Raw genomic sequence first — 24,696 nt, forward strand, 5'->3', positions numbered from 1 at the left:
AGTGTGCCAACCCTGCCCGGCTAAAATATCATTGTTAACTGGGAATGGAGTTCTCGCCACACTGGAAAGGACTGATCTAGAGGGAAGGAGGGGAGAGGGAAAGTATTTCCTGGAAATACATTGTATACAAAATAATCAAGTTAAAAAAAAAACATGGTATAATGAAAGAAGAAATAGGTTTCTAGTGGTTCTCTGACATACCGAGGATGGGGAGAGAGCTTCTGTATGTACCAGATGAGGACAGACATTTTATCCCTGTTTATTTGGCCTTCCCAGATGCCCGCCCCCTGCTCTTATCTCTAGTTTACAGAATTGACTGATCTAGGGCAAGATTTTAAAGGTCGTGAGACAGGGATGCAGACCTGAAACTGAGGCTTCAGTCATACCTTGTCTCTGGAAAGTTATAGGTAGGCATCAGATTCTGTTGGGGAAGTTGTTTCCTATATGTAAATACATGTCTCCCACCCCATGAAAGTCAGTTGCATCAAATCAGCAATGCATGTGGAAGCCATGAACATTTGAACATTTTTCTGGCTTTCAGACGTGGGGGAAGAACAAAGACAGAGATGCCAACTTGACGCATTTTGTGATCTTTGTCAAAAGGAAAAAAGGAAAATGCCTGGAGTCCCGAATGGAAACATTTGCCACATGGAGCCAGAGCCACATGGGGGACACAGTGGACCTGAGCTGGAACGGACTGGGCGGTAAGTTCTGAGACCTGCTCCCTGGGTGCTGCTCGCTGGCAGCCGCTGCGTTAAGGAATGAGGCTTCCTTGTCTGTGGTTGGCTTTCAGGTGGGACCATCTACTGTACACATGATGGATGTGTCTAATACTGCATTCATTCATTCGTTCATTCATTCATTCAGGTTTGAAATGTTCTGTCTGTCCTCTGGTCCTTTCTAAACATTGTTTCTTCTGATGTGAGCACACGCTTCCACTTCCTCATTTCCTGGTGTCCCCACTTCTCTTTTATTTCTGCTTAGATGCTAGTTCATTTGGAAAGCTTTCTAGTATTCTCTGTGGCTGAAGTTAGGTCCTTCTACAGTATTGATCTTTAACTCCCTTTCTTACCTCGTCATAATTACAGACTATACCATATTTCAGTATTATTCCTTTTTCTGTTTGTTTGTTTGTTTTTTTTTTTGTGGGTGGGTGTGTATTTCCTGGTAGACCTTGACTAAAAAAAGTCAAATACTTCCCTGTTTTCCTGGCACTCGGCACAGTGCCCAGCGTGAGAGCAGACACACGACGTCTGATGAGCGAATGGATTCTTTTAGCATCATACCTCTGTGCAGCATGGCGTGGACAAGGTCTGAGTAAATGCTGGGTCATCGCTTCAGGATGAAAAACTCCCCGAGGGTAGGAGGATAGTTGTTATATTAGGTGTGTGTGTCTAAGGGAAACTCTACAATTCCAGGCCAGTGTTGTAAAGACGGGTGTCCTTTATGGTAAGTGACAGTAACTAGACCACAGACCAGGTAGGAAAGAGATAAAAGAGAATGACAATGGCATTGGTGCGGGAGAAGGCTGGACTGGGTCTAGACGTCGTGTTTCGTCTGCAGAGGAACCAGTGGGTGGGAGTCCTCAGGGCAGGACTCACTGTGGCGATCATTTTCATGTCATCTTCCTCTTTGTTTCTCTCCCTCTAGAAGCTCAGGTGTTTCTGTTTAATTTTTTTTTTAAAATATAGTACATGGCCTATTTTTCTACTCTTGGAAATTCATGGGGAAGTTAGGAAGGGGACAGAGAAATTGGGAGTGGGGATGGCCCTTACCCTGGCACTGTGCTGACAGGAGTACATTTTCTGGCAGGAAGGATGTGTTGAAGGTAACTGTTCTGGGATAACATTGGCAGGAAGGAGGAACCCTTGAACCAGGTGGCTGTTGCTAAAGGGAGCAGCCTACAAGAGAGTTGAACATTTTGTTTCAAGTTGAGAAAGAAGAGTGGGAAATGTATCTGGCAGCAGTGAGGGGAGCATCCGGAGAGAGGCTCCAAGGCTGTCCCGTAGGGGGCGGGGTCTGAGAGCACCTCAGAGTTACAGTGTATCTTTTTGATGTATAACTACGTCTGTACCCAGCTGTAGGTGAAGCAGTTGGATTGAGGCCCCACAGTTTTCTCAAACGCGTCTGTGCAGAAGTGACATTTCAGGTTTCCTCCAGTCCTGAGGAAAATAGAACATGAGAATCTTGTGTTTAAAATCAGTTCCCTGTGATGCTTTGGGCCACCGTTAGATTGTATTTCAACAGGTATAGGATCTTGGAAATAGTATCTGATTTTCCCATGGAAAACACCAGTGACAGGATCATCACACACTTCATCACAAACCCAATGATCTTAACTCACAAGTTCAAATAGGATTAGGAAGAGTTCTGCATGTTTCACACAAGGACTTCTGGGTGTGGCAATGCTTGACTCTCCTCTTCCTGAGCTAATGTCATCCTCAGACTACCTAAGGAAGGACAAGAGGGCCACAGCCTCCCTGTCACAGTAGCTTCTCAGGCCAGGAGACACCGCCTCTGTGAGAAATCACAGTTCCACGCCAGCTCTGGCCCCTAACCCACTTAAAGTTATATATAAAAGGTGAATGGGAACCCTGGACGTGTTAAGCATTTCTGGAACCTTCTGGACTGCATAATCACGAAAACGTGTCTAACCCTTCCCACCGTTTGTTGTATGGTTCCAAATGCAGATGTCTATTTATGCATAGTGTGTTGCAGGACCTCGAGCCAAATGCAGAGACTTAGGGATAGTTATTCATGTTGGGTGAAGAGAGTTGGGAGATCAGGCAGAGGGACTCGAGGAGCCTGAGGACAGTGGAACACACCCCTCTGCATTCTGTGTCTTCTGATCCTCTGAGCCAGGGTTAAGACCATGTTGTGGACCTTCCTGATGCCGACACAGGGGGGGATATCATGGAAGGAAGCAGGAAGTGTGACGAGACGCTTCCTCTGCAGCAGGGTCCTCTGGGAAGGGGTTTGGGGTAGATTTATATCCCTTATTTGGGATACAAATTTTTGGGAAGGGTTAATGAAAAAAGAATCCAGAGCTGCTGTCTCGATGATCCCCCACGCTTCAAACAGGTTTCTTTCAAAGCACACCAGACAAATGGATGGCTGGCCTGTCCCTAAAGCCCTCCAGGGAAGGGCTCCCTAAGTCAGTGTTCCAGAGCCTAGTGACCCTCTGCACTGGTAAGTCTGCTCTTGCATTGAGCTTAAATTCATCTCTGTGTGCCTCCTGCCCCCAACACTTGAACAGTAAGGGTGATGTCAGAGGGAAAGGAAGTTCCAAATATGAAGAGAAGCAGCTATATTATATCCGATCAATGTCTGCATTCTGTTCTGATTTTATGCATGTATGTCTAAAAGAAGTAATCAGTGCTGGGCAGTGGTGGCGCACGCCTTTAATCCCAGCACTCCGGAGGCAGAGGCAGGCCAATCTCTGAGTTCAAGGCCAGCCTGGTCAACAGAGCTAGTTTCAGGATAGCCAGAGCTGTGTAATAGAGAAATCTTATCTCAAAAAAAACTGAAGTAATCAGAAATTGTTCTAGTCATGCCGTTAGTGTGGCCCTGGTGTCTGCCTCTCCCTAGCAGTTCTGGACAGATACCTCTCTTTCATATAACTCGTGTGTTATTCGCCTTCATGAAGCCTCCTTGCCCAGAAGTGTGCTGGTCGATGGTGTAGCATCTCAAGGAGCCTCAGTGAGGTGCATGAGATTCTTTTCCCTTCAGATGGAGGTTGCTGGTGAGAGGTGATGGGCTCCTGGTGCAAGACGCTGTTGTAGGGAGGCCCCTGAAACACTTTTATAATGCCCAGATTAATTACTGCCACCGCAAAGGTTCCTGAGGGTCTGTCTGTACAGAAAGAGTAAGACAAAATGGCACTCTGTTTATAATCAGTCTTTGGTCCCAACCCCAAGGCTGACTTTCAGTGTGCTAGGCCGGATCCTGGAGAGAGCTCTTTTGCCTGAGCTGTTGGCTGTACATACCAATGCTAAAGCAGGTTCTGGGGTTGACTTTCTTATCACCTCCCAAGACCACAGGCAGATGGTGATGTTACTGGTATAGCTGGCAGCACAGCCAGAGGAAAACAGTGAGTGAGCAGTTCCACCCTCTGTCCCCTTCTGCACCCCAACCTCAGGCCAGTGCTGTGTAGAGCAGGCTTGCCTGGCTTGTCTCCTGGGTGCAGGTCCTGACCTCTTCCTAATTCCCTGGGCTCTTAGGAGAGGCCAGGGACAGCCACCCTGCCCTCCAGTGGAGAAGATGGGTCTGTTGTAGCTTTCTTACGGTCCCTAGCTGTCACCAACATTTGCCATTTTGTCCCATTTCCCCTCTCACTTGTTTTCCAGATTATTTAAAACTAAATCATTGATACCATTTTCCTGTAAGTACCTCAGTGTGTATCTCCTTTAATAAGGACATTTCAAAAGCAATTATGCCAATCTCAAGTCTGAAAAGATCAACCATCTCATTACTTGCTGATATAGGATCCAATCAAAGTTTTCATGTACTTGTAGCTTCCCTGTGGTGCTGAGGCCCGGCTTAGGAAATGACTCAGCTGGGAGCGGTGTTCCTCCTTGGTGTGTGTCCTGCTCTTCATTGGCCTCCTCGGGAGGGCTTAAGCTACAGTGGAGCCCTACTGATTCTCCCTCCTGAGTAGCCCTTGAATTTACCATTCCTCCTCTCAGCCCACACTCCCTTCCCGCGGCCACAGGCGGCCACAAGGCAACCACGGGGCGACGGTTCTAGAACGTTTGTTGGACGCTGCTCCACTGTTTAAATTCATTAGTAACTTGGCATGCTGTTAGGATTAGGCTCCATCTCCTCAAAACCATTCACATCCTCTGTGACTCAGTTTCTCCAACCTTATCTGTCAGTTTTTTGCCCTTGTGCTGTTGATCTCTGCTAGTGCCTTGAACCTAACGCATGTTCTCACCTGGGTGTCCCCATGCTGGTCCCTCTGCCTGGTCTGTCTGTCTCCCAGTCCTCCTTTGAGTCCCTGCTGATGTCATTCCCCACCCCCCACCCCCCACCCACGCCCCAGCCTGCGCTGCCATAGCGCGCATCGTCATTGCTGTTCCCTGCACTGGACTGGTGGTCTGGGAGGACAGGGCTGTGCTGGTCTTGCTCGCTGCTGCATCTCCAGTGCCTGGCCCGGTGCCTGGCACTCGTTCTCTTCTACTCGTCAAGGGCATGAGTCAGTCATGCAGAGACCGAGGCAGGGGCTGCTCGGAGTGGGGATGTGCATGCGTAAAGCTGTATGCCCGGAAAGCCTAAACAACACTGGTGATCTGAGCTGCTTTTGCTTTTCCTCTAACGGCTTAGAAATGGAAACTGATGCTAATATTTGCTTTCTTGTTAATTTTTTGAATATTTATAAGTGGGCAGTGTGCATACCTAAACTGACTTTTTAATGCTTGGTACACATTCCGTTTTCCCGTACGTCATCCCCTTGATTATAACAGAGTCTGTCTGTGCCAAAATGATGTGCTTGGGGTGAAGCTGAAGCTAAAACATTCCTGAGCACATGTGAAGTACTCTCTGGTGCGTTCTGCTTGTGCCCTTGTGGAAGAGGGACTGCGTTAGAGGCCTATCCACCCTGTCTCTGCAGGCTGTTTGGGGGCTTGGTGCTGGACATCAAGCGGAAGGCTCCCTGGTACTGGAGTGACTACCGGGACGCACTCAGCTTACAGTGTCTGGCCTCCTTTTTGTTCCTGTACTGTGCCTGCATGTCGCCTGTTATCACCTTTGGGGGACTGCTTGGAGAAGCCACTGAAGGACGGATAGTAAGAGCTTTCATCATTTCTAGTGGTCCAAATATTGTGACCCTGAGAGAGACATACGTGGATCCACTTAGGAAGGAGAAAAAGACAAGATCTCTGGAGTAAACTGGGAGCGTGGGGGATAGGGGAAGGATAGAAAGAGAGGGAGAGGGAAGAGGAGTGGAGAAAAAAACAATAATAAAAAATATTGTGGTGGCATCCAAGTTCTTTGGGGGCATCTTCCGTAGTCAGTGCTGAGGAGACTGGGTCCTGTGTCCTGAGTGACTGGGTTTTCTGACCTATGATGGAGGCCAGCTCTGCCTCCTGCACACACCCCTGGTTTCACTAACTGGTTCCCAGGAATGTAAATGGACCCACTGATAACATCTGAAAGCAAGATTCAGTGACTGTGATAGGGTGTTGTGGCCAACATTTGTGCTTTATATATCTTTAAATGCTGAACTGAGCTAAAGGATGAAACTCAGTTGAGGAATCATGGCAGATGGTTTGGTACCTGAATTATTAGAGTGGCATTGGTTTGCAAGAGCTCTGGGTTCTGTGTACCCCTCCCTCATGCGTAGAAGAAATACAAGCAATGACTGTCAAGGCGCGGAGCAGCTAAGTCAGTGTAGGTAAGGCAACTGTTCTCTGTGGACAGCTATGGACTCTGATTGTTTTTTCTCCTCCTCAGAGTGCAATTGAATCCTTGTTTGGAGCATCCATGACAGGGATCGCCTACTCCTTGTTTGCTGGGCAGCCCCTTACCATCTTGGGGAGCACTGGCCCTGTGCTCGTGTTCGAGAAGATTCTGTTCAAGTTCTGCAAGTAAGACATTGTTTTTCTGGAAGTTACTGGACGTGGCTGCCATCTGCCAATGCCGAGCACCAGCTCCTGTGCAGGTGCACAGCACACAAACCCGAGGGCCAGGCATCTCTGGCCTGCCGTCCTCCTGCAGCTCTGTAGCCACAGGCCTCCCTCTCTCCAGAGCCTGCCTGGTGACTCCTCACCATTACCAAAAGTCTTTACAGCTTTAGTCTCTTAAATTTATGAGTGTTTGAGATTTATTTATATTTATTCTATGTATGGAGGCATTTTGCCTGCATGTATGCCTGTTCACCATGTTGTGCAGTGCCTATGGAAATCAGAAGAGGATGTTGGATCCTCTGGAACTGGAGTTGCAAGTGGTTGTGAGCTACCCACTTGGGAGCTGGGAATCAAATCCAGGCCCTCTAGAATTGAAGCCAGTGTTCTTAACCATTAAACCATCTCTCCAGCTCTATTTATTTATTCTGAGCTAAGGTGTTTTTGTGTAGCCCGGGCTGGCCTTGCACTCAGATTCCTCTTACCATGACTCCCTGAGTGCTGGATCGCGGGCTGCATCACCATTGCCCAAGTGGACTTTTTGTCTGTTTGTTTGTTTGTTTGTTTGTTTGAGATACAAGGTTTCTCTGTAGCTTTGGAGCCTTTCCTGGAACTAGCTCTTGTAGACCAGGCTGGCCTTGAACTCACAGAGATCTGCCTGCCTCTGCCTCCCCGTGTTCTGGGATTAAAAGTGTGTGCTACCACCGCCCAGCATACTTTTTAATTTTTAAGAAAACCATCTTAACTGATTCTGACTCCCTCCCTTTTATGTTTTAGAATAATTTTAAATTGGGTCTACTGTTCTTTCTTCATCTTCTGTTTGTGGATGTGGTGGGCCTGACAGTGCTCTGGTTTCCACCCTGTAAGACCCTTTCCCCACATTGTATTAGAAGTAGAAACACACGGGACCTGACCAGCCCCGTCTTCCCATTCACGACCATGCTGATAATCAGTCACATTGGGTAGTAACGCAGAATGATTCATTGCAGACGCAGTGTTTTCTTCCTTCTCTTTTCTGTGCCTTTGCCCGGCAAACAGCTCCAGTGAAGATGTTGAACATGTTGTCCTAGGGCTTTACTGCTGCGTGCAGAACTTGCAGCCTTAGGGACAAAGGGTTGCAGTGCTGGTGTGGATAAGCTGAGCCAGCCCTTTGTCTCTCGGTGCCTCCCTTCCGTGTTCTTCACGAGCTCCGGTGTTTTGCAGGGACTATGCCCTTTCGTACCTCTCCCTGCGAGCCTGTATCGGGCTGTGGACTGCCTTCCTGTGTATTGTTCTTGTGGCCACTGACGCCAGTTCCCTCGTCTGCTACATCACCCGCTTCACCGAAGAAGCATTTGCCTCCCTGATTTGCATTATTTTCATCTATGAAGCAATAGAAAAGCTGATTCACCTGGCAGAGACCTACCCCATCCACATGCACAGCCAGCTGGACCACCTTAGCCTCTATTAGTAAGTATGCATCCTGCCTTTCTTCATTCCCCGCCCCCGACTTACAGAATTGGGAACTTTCTCTTTACCAAGAAATGGTAATCAAGTAATTTACACTGCTACATATTTATCATTGTAATGCATGCGTTTAAATATTAATGTATCTTGATCATGTTCACCCCAATTACTTTTCTTCATATTCCTCCACCCTGTCACCTTCCACTGATCTTTTTCTTCTGTCCAAACCAGTCCTCCTTCTCCTTTCATGTGTTCATGTGTAAGTGTGTGTGTGAGTATATGCATGCGTGCATAAGTGTGTGTGTGTGTGTGTGTGTGTGTGTGTGTGAGAGAGAGAGAGAGAGAGAGAGGGAGAAGGAGAGGGAGAGAGTGAGAGACCCACTGAGTTTGATTGGGGTTGCTCACATGAACATGGGTTACTGACAAGGAAACAGACCTTTTGCCAATGGTTAGGCCACTGAAGAAATTGTCGTCCTTTTTTTCTAGCAGCCTGCCACTTTGTTTGGCATAGAGTCTCTGTTGTTTGCCACTCTGTTCCCAGCCAGCTGACCTGCAGGCTCCAGGTCCTCTGTCTCCACGTTATCTTCGTCGTAGATGTGAGGATTGCAGCTGCACACAGCATTCCTAGGTGTCTGGATCTAGAGGTTTAAACTTGGGCTCTCATGCTTGTATAGCAAGCAAGCACTTTGCCCACTCGGCTACCTTCCCAGCCTTGAGACTGATTTTCCTTTCAATCAAAATGTAGTTTTGAGACTTCTTTCTGCTGAGATCTGAATTTTAATTCTGTTATAAAAGGCATGGTTTCTAAAAGCACAGGTGAAGCAATGGTGGTGAGAACGGCAGTCAGTTGGCCATACTGATGCAAGGCATGTTGAGGCTGGGAGGCAGCGTGGGAGCCTGCAGGACACTGTGCCTAACCTGGATGGATGAGAGAGGAGGGAGGGAACACTGGAGCAGCCAGGCCTGGCTCAGCTGGAGCAAGCAGGAAATACTGGGTATGGGAGACACACTCCAGGAGGAGCTGATGTTTGCACAGAAGCATGGGGTCCAACCCTCGCTGTGCAGATTGATTCACAGCAAGAACTTAAGAGATAGAAACTAAACAAGGAACCTCCCTGGCTTATTATGGGCATATCGCATGGCCGGCACAGATTGTCCATACCATTTTATCCAAGGCTTACATGCTGACTGAGTGGAACACACCTTTAGTCATGACCAACTGAAAATCGGTGTGTGGTTGTGTTGATAAATTGTCTTCAACCAATAGGACCCATCTTCGAGATCTGAAGTGTATGAGAAATAGAGATATAACTCTGACAGAGACTTTAACCTAGGCACAGCCAAGAGCACTTAGTAACTAGCGGGCAGCTTCCATTAGGGCTGTTTTCATCTTTCCCTAGCTGCAGGTGCACACTCCCGGAGAATCCAAACAACCATACTTTACGGTACTGGAAGGACCACAACATCGTGACCACAGAAGTGAACTGGGCGAACCTGACTGTCAGTGTAAGTCTGGGGCTGGGCAGGTCCTCTGTTGTGACCACCGGGTCTATAAAGGACTTCTAGATTGAGGTAGAGCAACCCTTTGCCGGAACCTGGCATTTAAGCTTAATCCGGGTTCAGTGACATTCAACTGTAACCTTGGGAGCCCGAGGTAGGGACACTGTAAGTTTAAGGCCATTAGGGCTGTGCAGAGAGACCCATCTGGGGGCTTAAGAAGAACCATTTTGATCATATAAGCTGTAACTGTGTGGGGGCGCATTGATTAGCTCTGTTTCATCATATTGATATACTTAGAGATCTCTTTTTCTTTATCATGCTAAAATTGATACGTTTTATTTATTTATTAATCTCTGTAGCATCCTTGGAGGGACAGTTGGCTGGTACACATTCTGCCACATGAACTCAAGAGTCACCTCTTGTGTTTATTTTTGAAAACTGCCTTGGGATTTGTAAGAATTTATAAGATATACTTGGAAGAAAAACTGGTCTATTATTGTGACAGTGTTTGCCCCTCCAGTGACATAGGTTTCCCTAAGATTTTTAAGATGACTTTTATACTCTGAACTGTTGCATTTACCATTAGTGCGTGCTCATTTCTTACCAGATTCTCTCTGTGACATTTAGAAAATTTGCTACTAATGGCAGTGGTAGCTTTATTTCATTTCTTTGTTTTATACAAGCATGATGGCTGATTTTCATTAAAAAAAAAAACTCACAAAAATGAATGAAAACATAGGGACAAGGACAGGTCCAGGCTCTGTGTAGCTGGAAGAATATTCAAGTTTCAAAGGTTATCTAATGAGAATAATACCACCTAAGTTCTTCCCAGAGCCTCAGAAGTGTTTGTTCTAGGCAGTTTTAACTTCATGCCTAAGTGTGTTGGTTAGGACCACCCAGTGTTCTTGACAGGGACCTGCCAGTGAGGGCCCTAACTGCATGGTGGTCATGTGGCCAGTGCTGGTGGCCTGTGCTTGCCTGCAGCTGTGGGATGGCAGTGCATGGTGAGCTGGGAAGGTAGCAGCTGTTTGTCCCCATGTGCCAGCCGTTTTGTAACCCGGAATTCTTGTTCCTCCAGGAATGCCAGGAGATGCACGGAGAGTTCATGGGCTCGGCGTGTGCCCATCATGGACCCTACACTCCCGATGTGCTCTTTTGGTCCTGTATTCTCTTCTTCACCACCTTCATCCTCTCAAGCACCTTAAAGACATTTAAGACGAGCCGCTATTTCCCGACCAGAGTAGGTAGCTGCTAAGACGTTGCTTTTGTGATAGGATTCTAATTACAGAACTGCTGACTCTCAGCCCCATGCTGCGGTGGAGATTGGCAGCATGGGGGGTACCAGCTTTCCTGATAAGCTGCACTGGGGCAGGGTTTTTCCAGTGCGTGGCAGCCTCCTTCACAGCTCCATGGTGTGGAGTGAGGATGCCTAAAACCTTTCTGATTGAAAAGGACCAGGTAGGTTGAAGGTGGTGGTACTGTCCCCTAAAGGTTCTGTCTCGGTTCCAGAAGGCTGTTAGTGTCTGGGATTCTGAGACACATGGGATATAAAACTAGAGCATGCATGTTGGAGAGATTGGCTTATGTTCTGTAAAGGACCCAGAAGCCCCTTCCTAGGCATGGTTCCTGCCATAGGTTACAAACTCTGTGACTGCAGGAACCAGCCCGTCTTTGTCTTGGATTCCTTCCCTGACCATCTGAAGCCTCAAGAGCCATTGTTCATGTCCCAGGCAGGATTTCTGCTGGTTCAGGCAGAACAGAGCTAGAAGCCCGAGTTTGAACAGCCGTGTGAGCCATGGCTTCAGCCAGTCCACCGTTTAGGCACATCCACATACTAGAGTTGGGGGGGGGGGCCTCGGTTGGTTGTTTACCATATATACATCCATGATTAAAGCCCATTCACAGGCCTTAGGTGAGTTTGCAGAGTAGCTGAGGGAAGCAGCACATTAATAAGTTCACAGTCTGTTTCCTATCTGGACAAATAGTTGACAAGTGGCTGCTAGATGCTGACCAGTTGCCAAGCCTGGGAAAGTGTGGGGTGGTCAAGATCTGAGTCCTCAGAGAATGTATAGAACAGTGAGGGATGAACAAAACCATGGAGAGAGTGCTTCAGATCTGAGGCCTCAGAGAAAAGGGACATTAGTAGTGATGCTGTGTGTGCCAAGATGTCTTTACCTCCTCTCTGTGGGGAGCTGAGACCAGGGTGCTTGTCCCTGTCATCTAAGCTCTAAAATGGGGTGATCCTCTTGGGTCAGGCCTTAAAATGAATGGGAATAGATGCGCACCACACACAAGCACACATACAATACACACATAAACACACAGCACACACATGCACACACATGTATACACTACTAAATGCACACATCACACACAAATACACACATACCACACACACATAAATGCATACATATCACAAACATGCACATACACCACACATGCATATGTACACACAATACATGTGCAGGTGTACACACACTACACACACAGACACAAACAAGAAATAAGCTTTCTTGGAAAAAATGAAAGAGGAAAGAAGTCATGGGGGCGGGCAATGGCGAGTTTTCAGAGGGACCATAAGGCTGTCAGCAGTGCTGAGAGGACTCTGTCCAACAAAGCTCTAGCCTGAGGAATTTGAGTTAAAGCCAGTCCTTGACTACACCACAGAAAAGAATTTCAGATGAGCTGGCGTGAACAAGATTGGTGAGTTTATTTAAAGTATTTAGACATGGCCATGTAGGGCAAGGACAATACACACTGAGGACAGGCCGATGCCCTTAATAACGTGCAGAGTCACACTTAGGTGCCGTTAGTGGCGTATAATAAGTTACTGTACTCACGGTGTAATTCACAGCAAGGTTTGAGGATTGAAACTTAAAAATTAAGTAAAAACTTATTAGGCCTCTGAGAGATAGCTCCATTAGTAAAGTGCTTGCCTTGTAAACATGAGACCATGGTGGTAAAAAACAGGAACTCAGGTAAAAAGGCCCGGTGTCATGGTGCACACTTATGATTCTAGTTATAGGGAGGTGTAGACGGGTCCCTGGGGCTTGCTGGCGACCACTCTAGCCTAACTGGTGGGCTCCAGGCTCCCTGTGTCAGAGCGGGTGCTTCTAAAGGGTGCCCAAGGGTGACCTGTGGTTCTCCACATACATGTGCACATATATGCACATGTACCCGCATGTGAGTTCATAAACAAAACAACAATAAGCTGGTTTACTTAAAAATTCTCCGAAAGTATTGTCTTTTGTATGAGATTGTGAGGTTGTGCCCTGTGGTGCACTGTTTAGATGTAGGGCCAAGCGGGAAGTGCTGATGTAGTTGACACCCCAGCCTGCAGACATTCAGGCCCTCTTGTCTTTTTTTTTTTAAATTTTTTTCTTATTTATTTATTTATTTATTTATTTATTTATTTATTTATTTAGTCTGTGTGTATACCTGCAGGCCAGAAGAGGGCACCAGACCCCATTACAGATGGTTGTGAGCCACCATGTGGTTGCTGGGAATTGAACTCAGGACCTTTGGAAGAGCAGGCAATGCTCTTAACCTCTGAGCCATCTCTCCAGCCCAGGGCCCTCTTGTCTTCACGGCTTCAGGAACACCAGCACTCTCTGCAGGCGGATTCCAGAGTGGGCGTATCTCTCCCTTCCAGTGTTCCCTTAGGGTCCCTGTCTTTTTCTCCTGTCTCAAGAAAAAAAAGAGTGTGTTTGAGTTAAACTGCAGGGGACTTGAGTTCGCAGAGGTCACTGCAGAAGCCTAGTCAGGACAAGATGCCGAGGGGGAGCGAGCTGGGCTGGCGTCAGAGCCGGCATGAGAGCCGAACACTAAAGGGAGGAGGCTAGAGCGGCATGAACAGATGGGACAGCACTGGAGGCTCCATGAACCTCACAAGGAGGAGAGCATTTGGGGTTTTGAACTTGGTGAGGCCTCTTGGGGTTTTGGTAGACAGAAATGACCCAACCTAGTTTCCCAAGGTAAACTACCTTACTCCAGAAGCTGTGTTTCAGGAACACTGGAGGGCAAAGGTGAAGCAGTTACCCAACTGAGAGATGGCAGGGTCTTTGGCTGAGTGTGGGCACAGCTGGGGTGACAAGTCATGCTCAGGTTCTGGGCATGTTCTGAATATTGGCTGATAGGCCCCGTGGATGGAGTGGATCCAGGATTTGGGGAGGACGTTAAGGTGTTGCTGCTAAGACAACCTCGGCCGGACCGGTGCACCCCAGTCGGGGCTCTCTAGAGACTGGTCTCGATACATTAGACGTGGTCAGAGGTTTGTTGCTCCATATTAAACACACACACGTGTGCATCACTGAGTATACTAAAATAGTCTTGATTAACTAGTTTGTGTAGTTCAGCTGCTAAGTATTTTCTGAGGAACAGTAGCTCTTGAGGTGCTAACTTCTCTGCTCTGATTCTTTCTCACGCCAGGCACGCTCCATGGTGAGCGACTTTGCCGTCTTCCTCACCATCTTCACAATGGTGATCATCGACTTCTTGATTGGAGTTCCATCGCCAAAGCTTCAGGTTCCCAGTGTGTTCAAGGTGCGTAGATCCTGAGTGTAGATGGGTCTGAAGTTGAGCTCAGAGGTCCAGTAGGCAAAAGGTAATGTGTGTTGTTATGAATACCTGCCCTGCTAAGCTTTAGTTGAATGGAAAATGCCATTTCCATAAAGATGTGCTGGTGGAGAGGTGGCCCCAGGAGCACTTGGGTGATGCTCACAGAGCTCCAGCTTTAAGGAACTGGGAAGGAGGAAAAATGACCTAAGACCTAAGAAGATCTTGTTTGGAGTCCAGGGCTCCTGCTGAGCCATCAGGACATCTCTTCAACCATATTTTACGTTTGTTTATTTATAATCCATAGCAGTTTAACAGCTCATATGCAAACCGAAATTCTGCTGATTCAATTGGATCCCAACTCTATTTCAGTGCAAGGGTTATAAGCAGACGAGACTGGAGAGCCGAGCTTAGTTAACTCCACAGACCCTCATTGGGTGGAGAAGGCAGAGAGCCTGGATATGTTCAGCTTCTTCAGAAAACTCCAGAGCAGGAGGGGCTGAGGATGGCAGGAAGACAGACGGTAGTAGAGGCGGTTCTCGAGGCTCCACAGCGAACTCCTTAATCCCAGCATTCAGGAGGCAGAGGCAGGCAGGTCTCTGTGAATTTGAGGCCAGCCTGGTCTATAGAGCAAGTTCCAGGACAGGGACACTCCATAGTGAGCGACTTTGCCCTCTGCCTCTCTATAAGAACTCTTTCTCTCTCCTTCTCTTTTGTTTGTTTAATTTTGGTAAACTTGTTAAAATGCTGAAAGGGTTAAGAAACACCTCCAAGGGCCTGGTGTTCTTATCCCTGTGTGAATGGTCACTATCAGCTTTGTCTCTAATACCTAGCTGGCTACAGGACAAATAGATTTTGTATAAAAGCAGGCAAATTTGGAGCATTAAGCAGTCCTTGGGGAAGTTCCATGGTGCACAGGCTTAAGACCTGAGTTGATTTCTAGGACCTCTGGGAGGCAGGAGAAGATCCGAGGAAATGTGGCTGGTGCAGACGGCTTAGGAAGCAGAGAAGAAGCAGTCTCCTGCCTTCTCTCCTTACGTAGCCAGCCCCAGCTCCCAAGGCCGGGCTGAAGGCTGGCATAGTCACTTCTTATCCACTGGGGACTAGTTCTGTGCTCCGTTCTAGAAAGGAAACGCTGTATTTGCAGACAGCCTGTGTGCAAGCACCTCGGTTCTTCCAGCATCTCTAGACCGCTCTTAGCTACAGCAGTTGCGTGCTGTTACCCTGCAGTGTAACCCAGAGGTGCCTCCCCAGCATCTCTAATCTGCAGCTGATGGAGTCGACAGAGATAGCAGGCCCAGCTGAGCGACCACCTATAATATCATTAAAGCATTAGCAAGCTTCCGTGGTGGCCTAAGAACTTAACTACTACCTATGCCTACATAGTCTTACTATGGAAACAGAGGTTGTAAAGTTTTAGAATTATTTAACTGATTCAAAATCCAGGACTTCCCAGCATTACTGAAGAGTTCTTTAATCCAAGTGTCGTAACTAATGTAGCAGCCAAATGCTCCAGATATAGCGATCTCTCTTGTATTTGCTGAGTTTGGGGTCATTCTGGGTAAGAGACTTTTCTCCTCCAGTACCATTTGTCTTTTCTTGGTGTGCACCAAGGGTGGGGCTCAGAGTTTGAACAAATGCTTAGAAAGCCATTGAAGAGGGTCCTAGGTCAGACACCCCCAAGCTCTGGGACTCTTAAGTCTCCAGTTCCTGGGCTCCTTTTTACCTCTGCTGAGGGCTGATGGATAAGAATCTGAGGGACTGGGGTCCACGTGGCTGTGGTTTGAACTTCAGACAGTCCTGGGCTCCTGAGAGGAGTGGTGAGAATCATCCACATTACAGACATTTGTCTCGAGAAGTCTTTTCTTTTTAAAGAACAGATTTAGTTACTAATAAATGTACTTGGACTGACATTGAGATAAAGCTGCTTTCTCTGCACTTGGGGACTTGGGGAATAAATAGAAGGCCATGTAGGATTAAGGAATATTCCACAGGAAGCTGTTAAGTGATGATTGATTGCTGAGGGGGATTTGGGGAAAAAGGCCAGAGATTTCCTCAGGGGTTGCTGTATTTCATGTTTTGTTTTGTTTTTCTAAGGATTTTCATTCAAATGAGAACAAAAAGAAGAGTAGACTAATGATTAAGCTTGGTTTGTTTTGCTCGAATCTCCAGAGTTAAGATGCAAAAATCCAGCTTGTTTTTAATCTCTTAGCCAACACGGGATGACCGAGGATGGTTTGTTAGTCCCATCGGCCCTAACCCCTGGTGGACCGTGATAGCTGCAGTTATCCCGGCGCTCCTGTGCACTATCCTGATATTCATGGACCAGCAGATCACCGCTGTCATCATTAACAGGAAGGAGCATAAGCTCAAGGTAACCAGAGCTTCCAGTCTGGACGGCTGAGATGGCAGCTTCTTAACGTTTGTATTTTAGGATAGGCCTGGCTCTACCAGGAACTGAACCGAATAAAGTCTCAGAAGGGCTTTTCATTGCTGGAGGTGAGAACAGTGGTCCCCGAGATGTGGTGTGGGAGGAGTGTGGACTCAGTACTCCCCTCTCAGACTGTGTAGAGATGGGTGGCCCGAGGTCCTGCTGGTCCTAAATAGCTACACGTTCTGAATCAACAACCAAACAGCTTTTCCAGGAGCAGGATTTCTCCCGCTGAGATCCAGCGTGAGGCTTTAGGGTGAATCTTGAGTTTAGAATTACAGACTAAGGTTAGCTCTCACTGAAGGTGCCTGTTTCCCCACAGAAAGGCTGTGGCTACCATCTGGACCTGCTGATGGTAGCCGTCATGCTGGGCGTCTGCTCCATCATGGGGCTGCCTTGGTTTGTGGCTGCGACTGTCCTGTCCATCACACATGTGAACAGCCTCAAGCTGGAGTCTGAGTGTTCTGCTCCTGGGGAACAGCCCAAGTTCCTGGGCATCCGAGAGCAGAGAGTTACAGGCCTTATGATCTTCGTGCTGATGGGCTGCTCTGTCTTCATGACGGCTGTCTTAAAGGTAATCAGTCATTAAGGGTCTTTGTGCCAGGAACCCTACTGGGGATGCAGTGGCTCCGATATATAAATATGCAGATCCCTGCCCCGGAAGAGTTCATCCTTGTGAGTAAGGCCATTAAATGTGCTTAAGAAAACAAACATGGTAATTATAAAATGTAATAAGTCATCTGATGGACCACTGTCTTGCCATTTTTTTTTTTCTTTTTTGAATAGGTCCCTTCATGTTGGAGGACCAACCCAGGGCCTCTGCATGCAAAGCAAACACTGTGTTGCTGAGCCTTGTCCCAGCCCTTCTTACTCCTGGGATTTTTTTTTTTTTTTGATACAGGTCTTATATGGCCCTGGCTGGCTAAAACTCACTATGTAGACTAGGCTGGCCTTGAACTTGTGGCAGTTGTCCCGCCTCTGCCTCTTGATTGACAGGATTGTAGATATTATTCTAGTATGTTTTTTTACTGCTATGATAAAGACAATGACCAAAAACCACTTGGGGAGGAAAGGGTTTATTTCACCTTGTACTTCTAGGTAACCGTCCATCATGAAGGAAAGGCAGGGTGGAACTGAAGTAGAAACAGTGTGGCATATTGGCTCATACGCTGGACCATGCCCAGCTGACCTTCTTATACAATCCGGGCCCATTTGCCTAGGGATGCTGCTGCCCACAGTGGGCTCCACAGTAATCATTAACCAAGACATGCCCACAGGCTGTTCTTTACTGACATTTCCTCTTTCCAGGTGACTCTTAAGTTATATCGGGTTGGTAATAGACTCACCGGCACAGACAACCGTCCAGCAGTGCTGCAGACTCGTCAGCAGACCAGGATGTCACTCTAGAGTGGGGCAACACGAGAATCCAGTGTGGACTCTAACCCTGGGAGGAGTCGAGTTGTTCTTTAGCCCAGGATAAAAGCAAACCAGGAGACTAGGCATACAGGATGCTGGGCAGTGGCTCCAGGCTTAGCACTGCAGAAGCCAGGCAGGGTGGGGACGTGGTAGAGGTAGGAAAATCATGTTTAAGACCTTCCTTCTGTGCACAGCAAATTCAAGGCCAACTGTGTGGAAGCTGAAAGACATGATGTGACAGGAAAGCCACGTAAAAACCCAGCATGACAACATGTTCTCCGCTAGTTTCCTCTCTGCTGCCCTCAAGTCTCTAGGTCAATAAAAATGAATTTTTTATAGTTTGTGGCAAAATACATTAAGTTCCTGAGGAGGTACCTGACAATGAATATGGAAGATTTAAATCACAACAGTGATGTATGTGTTTGCATTTGACCACACATGTGTATGTGCATGCACAAGTGTGTGTACATGAGCACAATGTGTACGTACGTGTATACATGTGTTTGCACATGTGTGTGCACATGACCACAAGTGTGTGCATGTATGTGTATGTATATATGTGTGCACATGACCATGAGTGTGTACATGAGCACAATGTGTACGTGTATACATGTGTGTGCACATGTGTATACATGTATGCTTGCACATGATGAGTGTTTGTGAATGTGTGTGCACATTACCACAAATGTGTGTACATGAGTGTGTGCATGATCATGAGTGTGTACACATGACCAAAAGTGTGTACATTTGTGTGTGCACATGACCGTAACTGTGTAGCTATCCCATCTGTTTTCTCATATTGAGGAAGGAGGATGGCTGGCAGAGGGAGAAGCTGGAGGAGACACAAGGTCCATGTTACATATGGGTAGCAATTTCATTTCAAAATAAAAAGATTTTGATCATCATTGACTTATCCTTTTGTTTCCACTTTAATGGAAGGAGAGATTTATGAAATTGTCTGTGGCTTGCTTTTATGTTCAGAGTTTAAAATGTATATAGATGTACACGGTATCACAGGCCTTTAACCCAGCACTCTGGAGGCAAAGATGGGCAGGTGTCTATGAGTTCAAGGCAAGCCTGGTCTACATATTGAGTTCCATGCCAGCTAAGGCCACACAGTAAGACCCTGTCTCAAAAAATTAAATAAGATTTGACGGCTTTAAGTCCTGCTGGTGCCCTACATTTCCTGTCTTGCTCCCTTGTCTGCAGTTTATCCCGATGCCAGTGCTTTATGGAGTTTTCCTCTACATGGGAGTCTCTTCTCTGCACGGAATCCAGGTACTGTGTGGTTCAGCTGGGCCATGGCTCTTACTATATTCACTTGTCCCGACCAGAGAGGCACAATTCCCCAAGAGAGGCACAGCCGGTTCCTGAGACATTACTTCTTGTCTTGCCATTTGGCTAAGAAATGTCTTCAGATATGGAGTACGAAGTACGGTCATGCCGGTGTGAGAGGACTGTCTGCCAGGAGAACACGACTTGATGTCACAGTCATGTTGTGATTATTTGGCATTAAACCAGGGATACTTTGTCAAATTCCTGTAGACCAGGACCTGAAACATTAGTCAAGAACCAAAGACTCACCAAGATGGCTCAGCAGGAAAGGACTTGCTACCAAGCCCTTAAGATGCTTACTACTAAGCCCAGAAGGCACTTGCTACCAAGCCTGACGAATCTGAGTTCCATCCTTGGAACCTGTGGTTGAAGAAGAGAACCGTGCATGGTGGTGGAGTGTGTGTGTGTTTGTGGGTGATACGTGTGGGTGCACATGCTACAGCAGGCATGTTGTAGTCAAAGGACACTTTGTGGAGCTGTTTCTCTCCTTCCACCTTCATATGGATCCCATGATTTGAACTCAAGTCGTCAGGCTTACACACCAGCCCTTCTCCTGGACCATCTCTCTAGCCTCAGAACATCATCCTCGATCCAGAATTTTGAGAGGTCTTTTTTGATCTTGTAAATCAGGAGCTTCAAACCTTTCAAAGAACAAGCAAGAGAGCTGGGTTTGGGAACTTAGGGATTTGTGGGGAGAGGATTTCTTCATTGAAACAGTGTCCTATTCTGTAGCTCAGTTCAACTGGGGACCCACAGTGTAGCCTAGACTGGCTTCAAACTCTTGGCCAAACTTTTGACCCAGCCTGTCTGTGTAGCCATGCCTGGGTGGAGTTGGTTTTGATAGTACGCTCAAAGATGCAGTTGGCTCTGGTCACCCACCTGGGAATGCTCTCTGCAACTGCAGTGTGTGTATTGGGCGGGGGCTGCACCTGGAACTAGAAAAGGTGGTTTTTCATCTTGACTGCCACTTCCAGGCCTTGGCCAAATCTGTTGTCTCAGAGACCGAGTTTCCTTTCTCTCCGGGAGAAACGGCCCCAGCTGCTGTGCGCAGCAGGTGGTGGGGGCTACTGTGGGCTTGAGGTTCCTGACCAGGGACCTCCAGAGCCAGTGTGTCTTCTTCCTTCCAGTTCTTTGATCGTCTGAAGCTTTTTGGGATGCCTGCAAAACACCAGCCAGATTTCATCTACCTGCGGCACGTGCCCCTGCGGAAAGTCCATCTCTTCACCCTCATCCAGCTCACCTGCCTCGTCCTGCTCTGGGTAATCAAGGCATCGCCAGCTGCCATTGTTTTCCCGATGATGGTAAGGGTTCTCCCCCCCCCCCCATGTGGTTTCTCTCTGTAGCCCAGGATGTCCTAGAACTCACTCTGTAGATCAGACTGGCCTAGAACTCAGAGATCTGCCTATCTCTGCCTCCTGAGTGCTGGGATTAAGGTATGTGGCCTGGTTACTGAGTGAAGGTTGTTTTAATAAAAAATATCAATGTTATTTTTTGAAGCAGTGGTTAAAAAAATGTATACCATAAAGTTTCTGTGTTCACCATTTATTTATTTATTTATTTGGATTTTCAAGACAAGATTCCTCTAAGTAGCCCTGGCTGTCCTGGAACTCAGAGACCCACCTGCCCCTCCCTCCAGAGTGCTGGGATTAGAGGCGTGCTCCATCATTACCCAGCGTGTATTCACCACTTTTAAGGGTATGGGTCAGGGGGATTAAGAACATTGTTGAGGTACCAACATCACTATCCATGTCTAGACCCTTATTGCAAAACAGAGACTTCGGGCTGTCACCCCTCATTCTCCTTTTCTGCAAATGTGGAGGCACCCACAGTGCTGCTGTCTGTCTCTGTGACTTCTGCTACCTTAGCTACTCATGTGGCGTTCACCCCTCATTCTCCTTTTCTGCAAATGTGGAGGCACCCACAGTGCTGCTGTCTGTCTCTGTGACTCCTGCTACCTTAGCTACTCATGTGGCATTCACCCCTCATTCTCCTTTTCTGCAAATGTGGAGGCACCCACAGTGCTGCTGTCTGTCTCTGTGACTCCTGCTACCTTAGCTACTCATGTGGCGTTGCCTTACTTCCCTGCTGTTCATGTCTCATGGGTTAGAATTTGCTTAAGTTTGAATAATGGAGGCTCAGTTCATTATTGTTGTAGATTAAATGTCAGTTCCTGGTAAACTGATTCCTTCTCTGACCTCCATGGCACCAGGCATTCACATAGTACGCATGCATGTATAGTTACATAGTCCACACACATACATAGATACACAGTGCATGTGCATATATAGATACATAGTACACGTGCATACATAGTTACATAGTTCACACACATACATAGATACATAGTACACGTGCATACATAGATGCATAGTACACACACATACATAGATACACAGTGCATGTGCATATAAAGATACATAGTACACGTGCATACATTGATGATAGTACACACACATACATAGATAAAGAGTACACGTGCATATATAGATGCATAGTACACACACATACATAGATACACAGTGCATGTGCATATATAGATACATAGTACACATGAATATATTGATACATAGTACACATGCATACATAGATACATAGTACACATAAATATATAGATGCATGGTAGACATACATACATAGTACACGTGCATACATAAACACATAGTACACATAACAATATATATCTTAAAAATATATAAAAATTTAAAAGTAAATAATGTCAAAAGCCTCATGCTGGGTGCCAGTGGCCCACAGTAAGTGCAGTTCTGCTTGAGATGTCCTCGCCTGCTGTGGAAGTCGTTTTGCTTGACTTCCTCAGGAGAGGCTCCCCTTTACCACCTTCCCTTCTCGTCAGGTCCTGGCCTTGGTCTTCGTCAGGAAAGTCATGGATCTCTGCTTCTCCAAGCGTGAGCTGAGCTGGCTGGATGACCTCATGCCTGAAAGCAAAAAGAAGAAGCTAGATGACGCGAAGAAGAAGGCTAAGGAGGAGGAGGTAGAGCCTTGCTGTGCTCCAGCCTTGTTTCAGGGTCTCGACTCCCAGAGTGGAAAGAGGGAGGAAGGACGGTGTGTGAGGATACCTTGTCTGAGATCCTGAAAGTAACACTGAGGGGCTGAATGTTACTTCAGCTGCGGAAGGGTTAAGGGGTTCTGGCCCTGTGTTTCCTTGATGTTTTGAAGTTGGTAACTAGGCATTTCCTCCTTTGATTTTACCCCAGGATCAAACTAGCATATAAACATATACTCTATTGAGAGTCTCAGATCCAGTGGCTCCTTTGCTTCCAGAAGATCTGATTTGACACGTACATAAACCCATTATTTCTGAGAGTATTGGTTATGCATCTAATTGCAGATGGTGCAAATGCAGCTTGTGAGGGACTTTCTGTCTTCATCGCCCTCAGCAGTTGGCACCTTGCCATCTTACACAGTGGACCATGAGCCATGGCCTGAACATGCACAGAAAGGATGTGTAGCAAGACTAAGAAATGAAAGGCCTGGGCGTGTCTCAGCACAGTTGCTGCCCCGAATAGTGTCCTTTCATCTGTCTGTCTATCTACCTACCTACCTACCTACCTACCTACCTACCTATCCATTCATCTATCTATCTATCTATCTATACACATACACATACGTACATATTTTCCTGCTGCATGCTCTGGCCTAGTCAGACCCTGTCACTCAGCAGACACTGCTATCTTTTTAAACTATATTTTAAAATAAAATTTCCTAATGTCTAATGTCTTGAATTTTTTAAATCTTATATTATTAAATGAACTAAAATTTTAAATATGAAAGCAATGTTGTGCTGCAATCTCTGTCTGGGAATATTCTTTTCCACCTATCAAATGACAGCAGTGCTTAAGAGGGTAGAACTAGCCCTTCAACACTGTGGTTGGGATGGGCCACACATATACTGAGTGCCAGTATGAACTGGAGACATATATACTTATGCCAGGAATGGAGATAGGGCTCACGGCTGATAAGCACTGACTGCTCTTCCAGAGGATCCAGGTTTGGTTCCCAGCACCCATGTGGCCGCTTACCCATCTGTAACTCCAGTTCCAGGGGACACAATACCCCATTCTGGCCTCCTCGGGCACCAGGCAACCACATGATGTAAATATGTACATGTAGACAAAATACCACCCCAACATGACATACACACAACCGTGTTTGTGCACAAGTGCACACATGAGCACACACACAAATACATACTAAGTTAGGTGCTGCAGCATATACGTACATTCCCAACACTCGGGAGGTGAGGCAGGGGGCGGCTTGAACCTGGGAGTTCAGTCTGATTAACATGTTTTCCTGCATCAGAAAGAAAAATGTTTGTGCATTTGATCCAGGAACACTAATTTTCCTTCCTTCCTTCCTTCCTTCCTTCCTTCCTTCCTTCCTTCCTTCCTTCCTTCCTTCCTTCCTTCTTGTGGTTTTTCAAGACAGGATTTCTCTATATATCTCTGGCTGTCCTGGAGCTCACTCTGTAGACCAGGCTGGCCTCAAACTCATAGGGATCCGCCTGCCTCTGAATCCTGAGTTCTGGGATTAAAGGTGTGTGACACCACCGCCATGCTTAAGTTTTATTATTGTTATGGTCTAAACATGTTTTTACCTCTATAATTATTCCTTTTTTAAGAAGTCATTTTTTTTTTATTTTTCTAGTAAGATAGGATCTCACTATGTAACCCAGGCTATCCTCAAACTCCAAATCTTTTTGTGTTGTCATAATTTTTTAAGAAAATATTTTAATATGAAACATTTTAAGTATATGTAAAAATAAGAAAACTCTTTCCCTAATTTCCTTATTACTGGTGTGCGTGTGCATGTGTGTGTGTGTGTGTGTTTCTGCATGTGGAGGCCAGAGGTTAACGTCTGATATCTCACTTGATTGCTTCCCTCCCTGTTTGGAGAACTACTGTCTCTGGCTGAATCTGGAGCTCATGCTTGTGCTGGTCAGCTGACCACCAAACCTGCCTGACTCTCCTCCCAAGAGCCAGGGTTACAGGGATGCTGGCGTGCTTGGCTTTGTATGTGGGGCCTGCTAATTTGAACTCAGGTTCTCACACTTATGCCACAAGTGCTTTGCACCTCAGCCATCTTCCAGATGACCCGTTACTATTTTAACAACTTGTTTATTTGGACCAAATCTAACAAAGGACCATCCATACGTTATAGTACACCGATTTCCACTTCAAATCAGCTTAGAGTTCTTATTCTTCTTTCTGCTAGGAAGCTGGGCTTTGACTGCAGGGCGTCTCTCTCATCAGACAATTGTTGCTATTGTCTTTGGCAACACTGACATGTTCTTCTGTCTCTTGTGTTCCTAGTAATTGGTCATTGGCTCTAGAGCAGTGGTTCTCAGCCTTCCTAATGCTGTGACCCTTTAATACAGTT

General features: G+C 46.7%; 1 protein-coding gene across 4 annotated transcripts in view; it reads left to right on the forward strand.

The window, feature by feature from the left end:
* Window positions 1-24,696, forward strand: part of Slc4a8 (solute carrier family 4 member 8) — a 70,389-nt gene that overhangs the window by 37,324 nt on the left and 8,369 nt on the right. For 3 of the 4 annotated variants that reach the window (XM_050122507.1, XM_050122509.1, XM_050122508.1), the window contains exons 11-22: window positions 604-704; window positions 5,609-5,783; window positions 6,451-6,584; window positions 7,824-8,069; window positions 9,467-9,572; window positions 10,645-10,806; window positions 13,995-14,108; window positions 16,333-16,494; window positions 16,874-17,125; window positions 19,177-19,245; window positions 20,430-20,603; window positions 22,154-22,291. In XM_050122507.1, coding sequence (XP_049978464.1) covers window positions 604-704; window positions 5,609-5,783; window positions 6,451-6,584; window positions 7,824-8,069; window positions 9,467-9,572; window positions 10,645-10,806; window positions 13,995-14,108; window positions 16,333-16,494; window positions 16,874-17,125; window positions 19,177-19,245; window positions 20,430-20,603; window positions 22,154-22,291 — 1,833 coding nt within the window. Of the gene's footprint in view, window positions 1-603; window positions 705-5,608; window positions 5,784-6,450; window positions 6,585-7,823; window positions 8,070-9,466; window positions 9,573-10,644; window positions 10,807-13,994; window positions 14,109-16,332; window positions 16,495-16,873; window positions 17,126-17,859; window positions 18,268-19,176; window positions 19,246-20,429; window positions 20,604-22,153; window positions 22,292-24,696 lie in introns of those variants that run through there. The other variant, XM_050122510.1, reaches the window with a different exon arrangement.

The sequence above is a fragment of the Alexandromys fortis genome, unplaced genomic scaffold (genome assembly GCF_014885135.2).
Source record: "Alexandromys fortis isolate MF-2015 unplaced genomic scaffold, M_Fortis_MF-2015_v1.1 scaffold_216, whole genome shotgun sequence".
In the NCBI taxonomy this organism is placed as follows: Eukaryota; Metazoa; Chordata; class Mammalia; order Rodentia; family Cricetidae; genus Alexandromys; species Alexandromys fortis.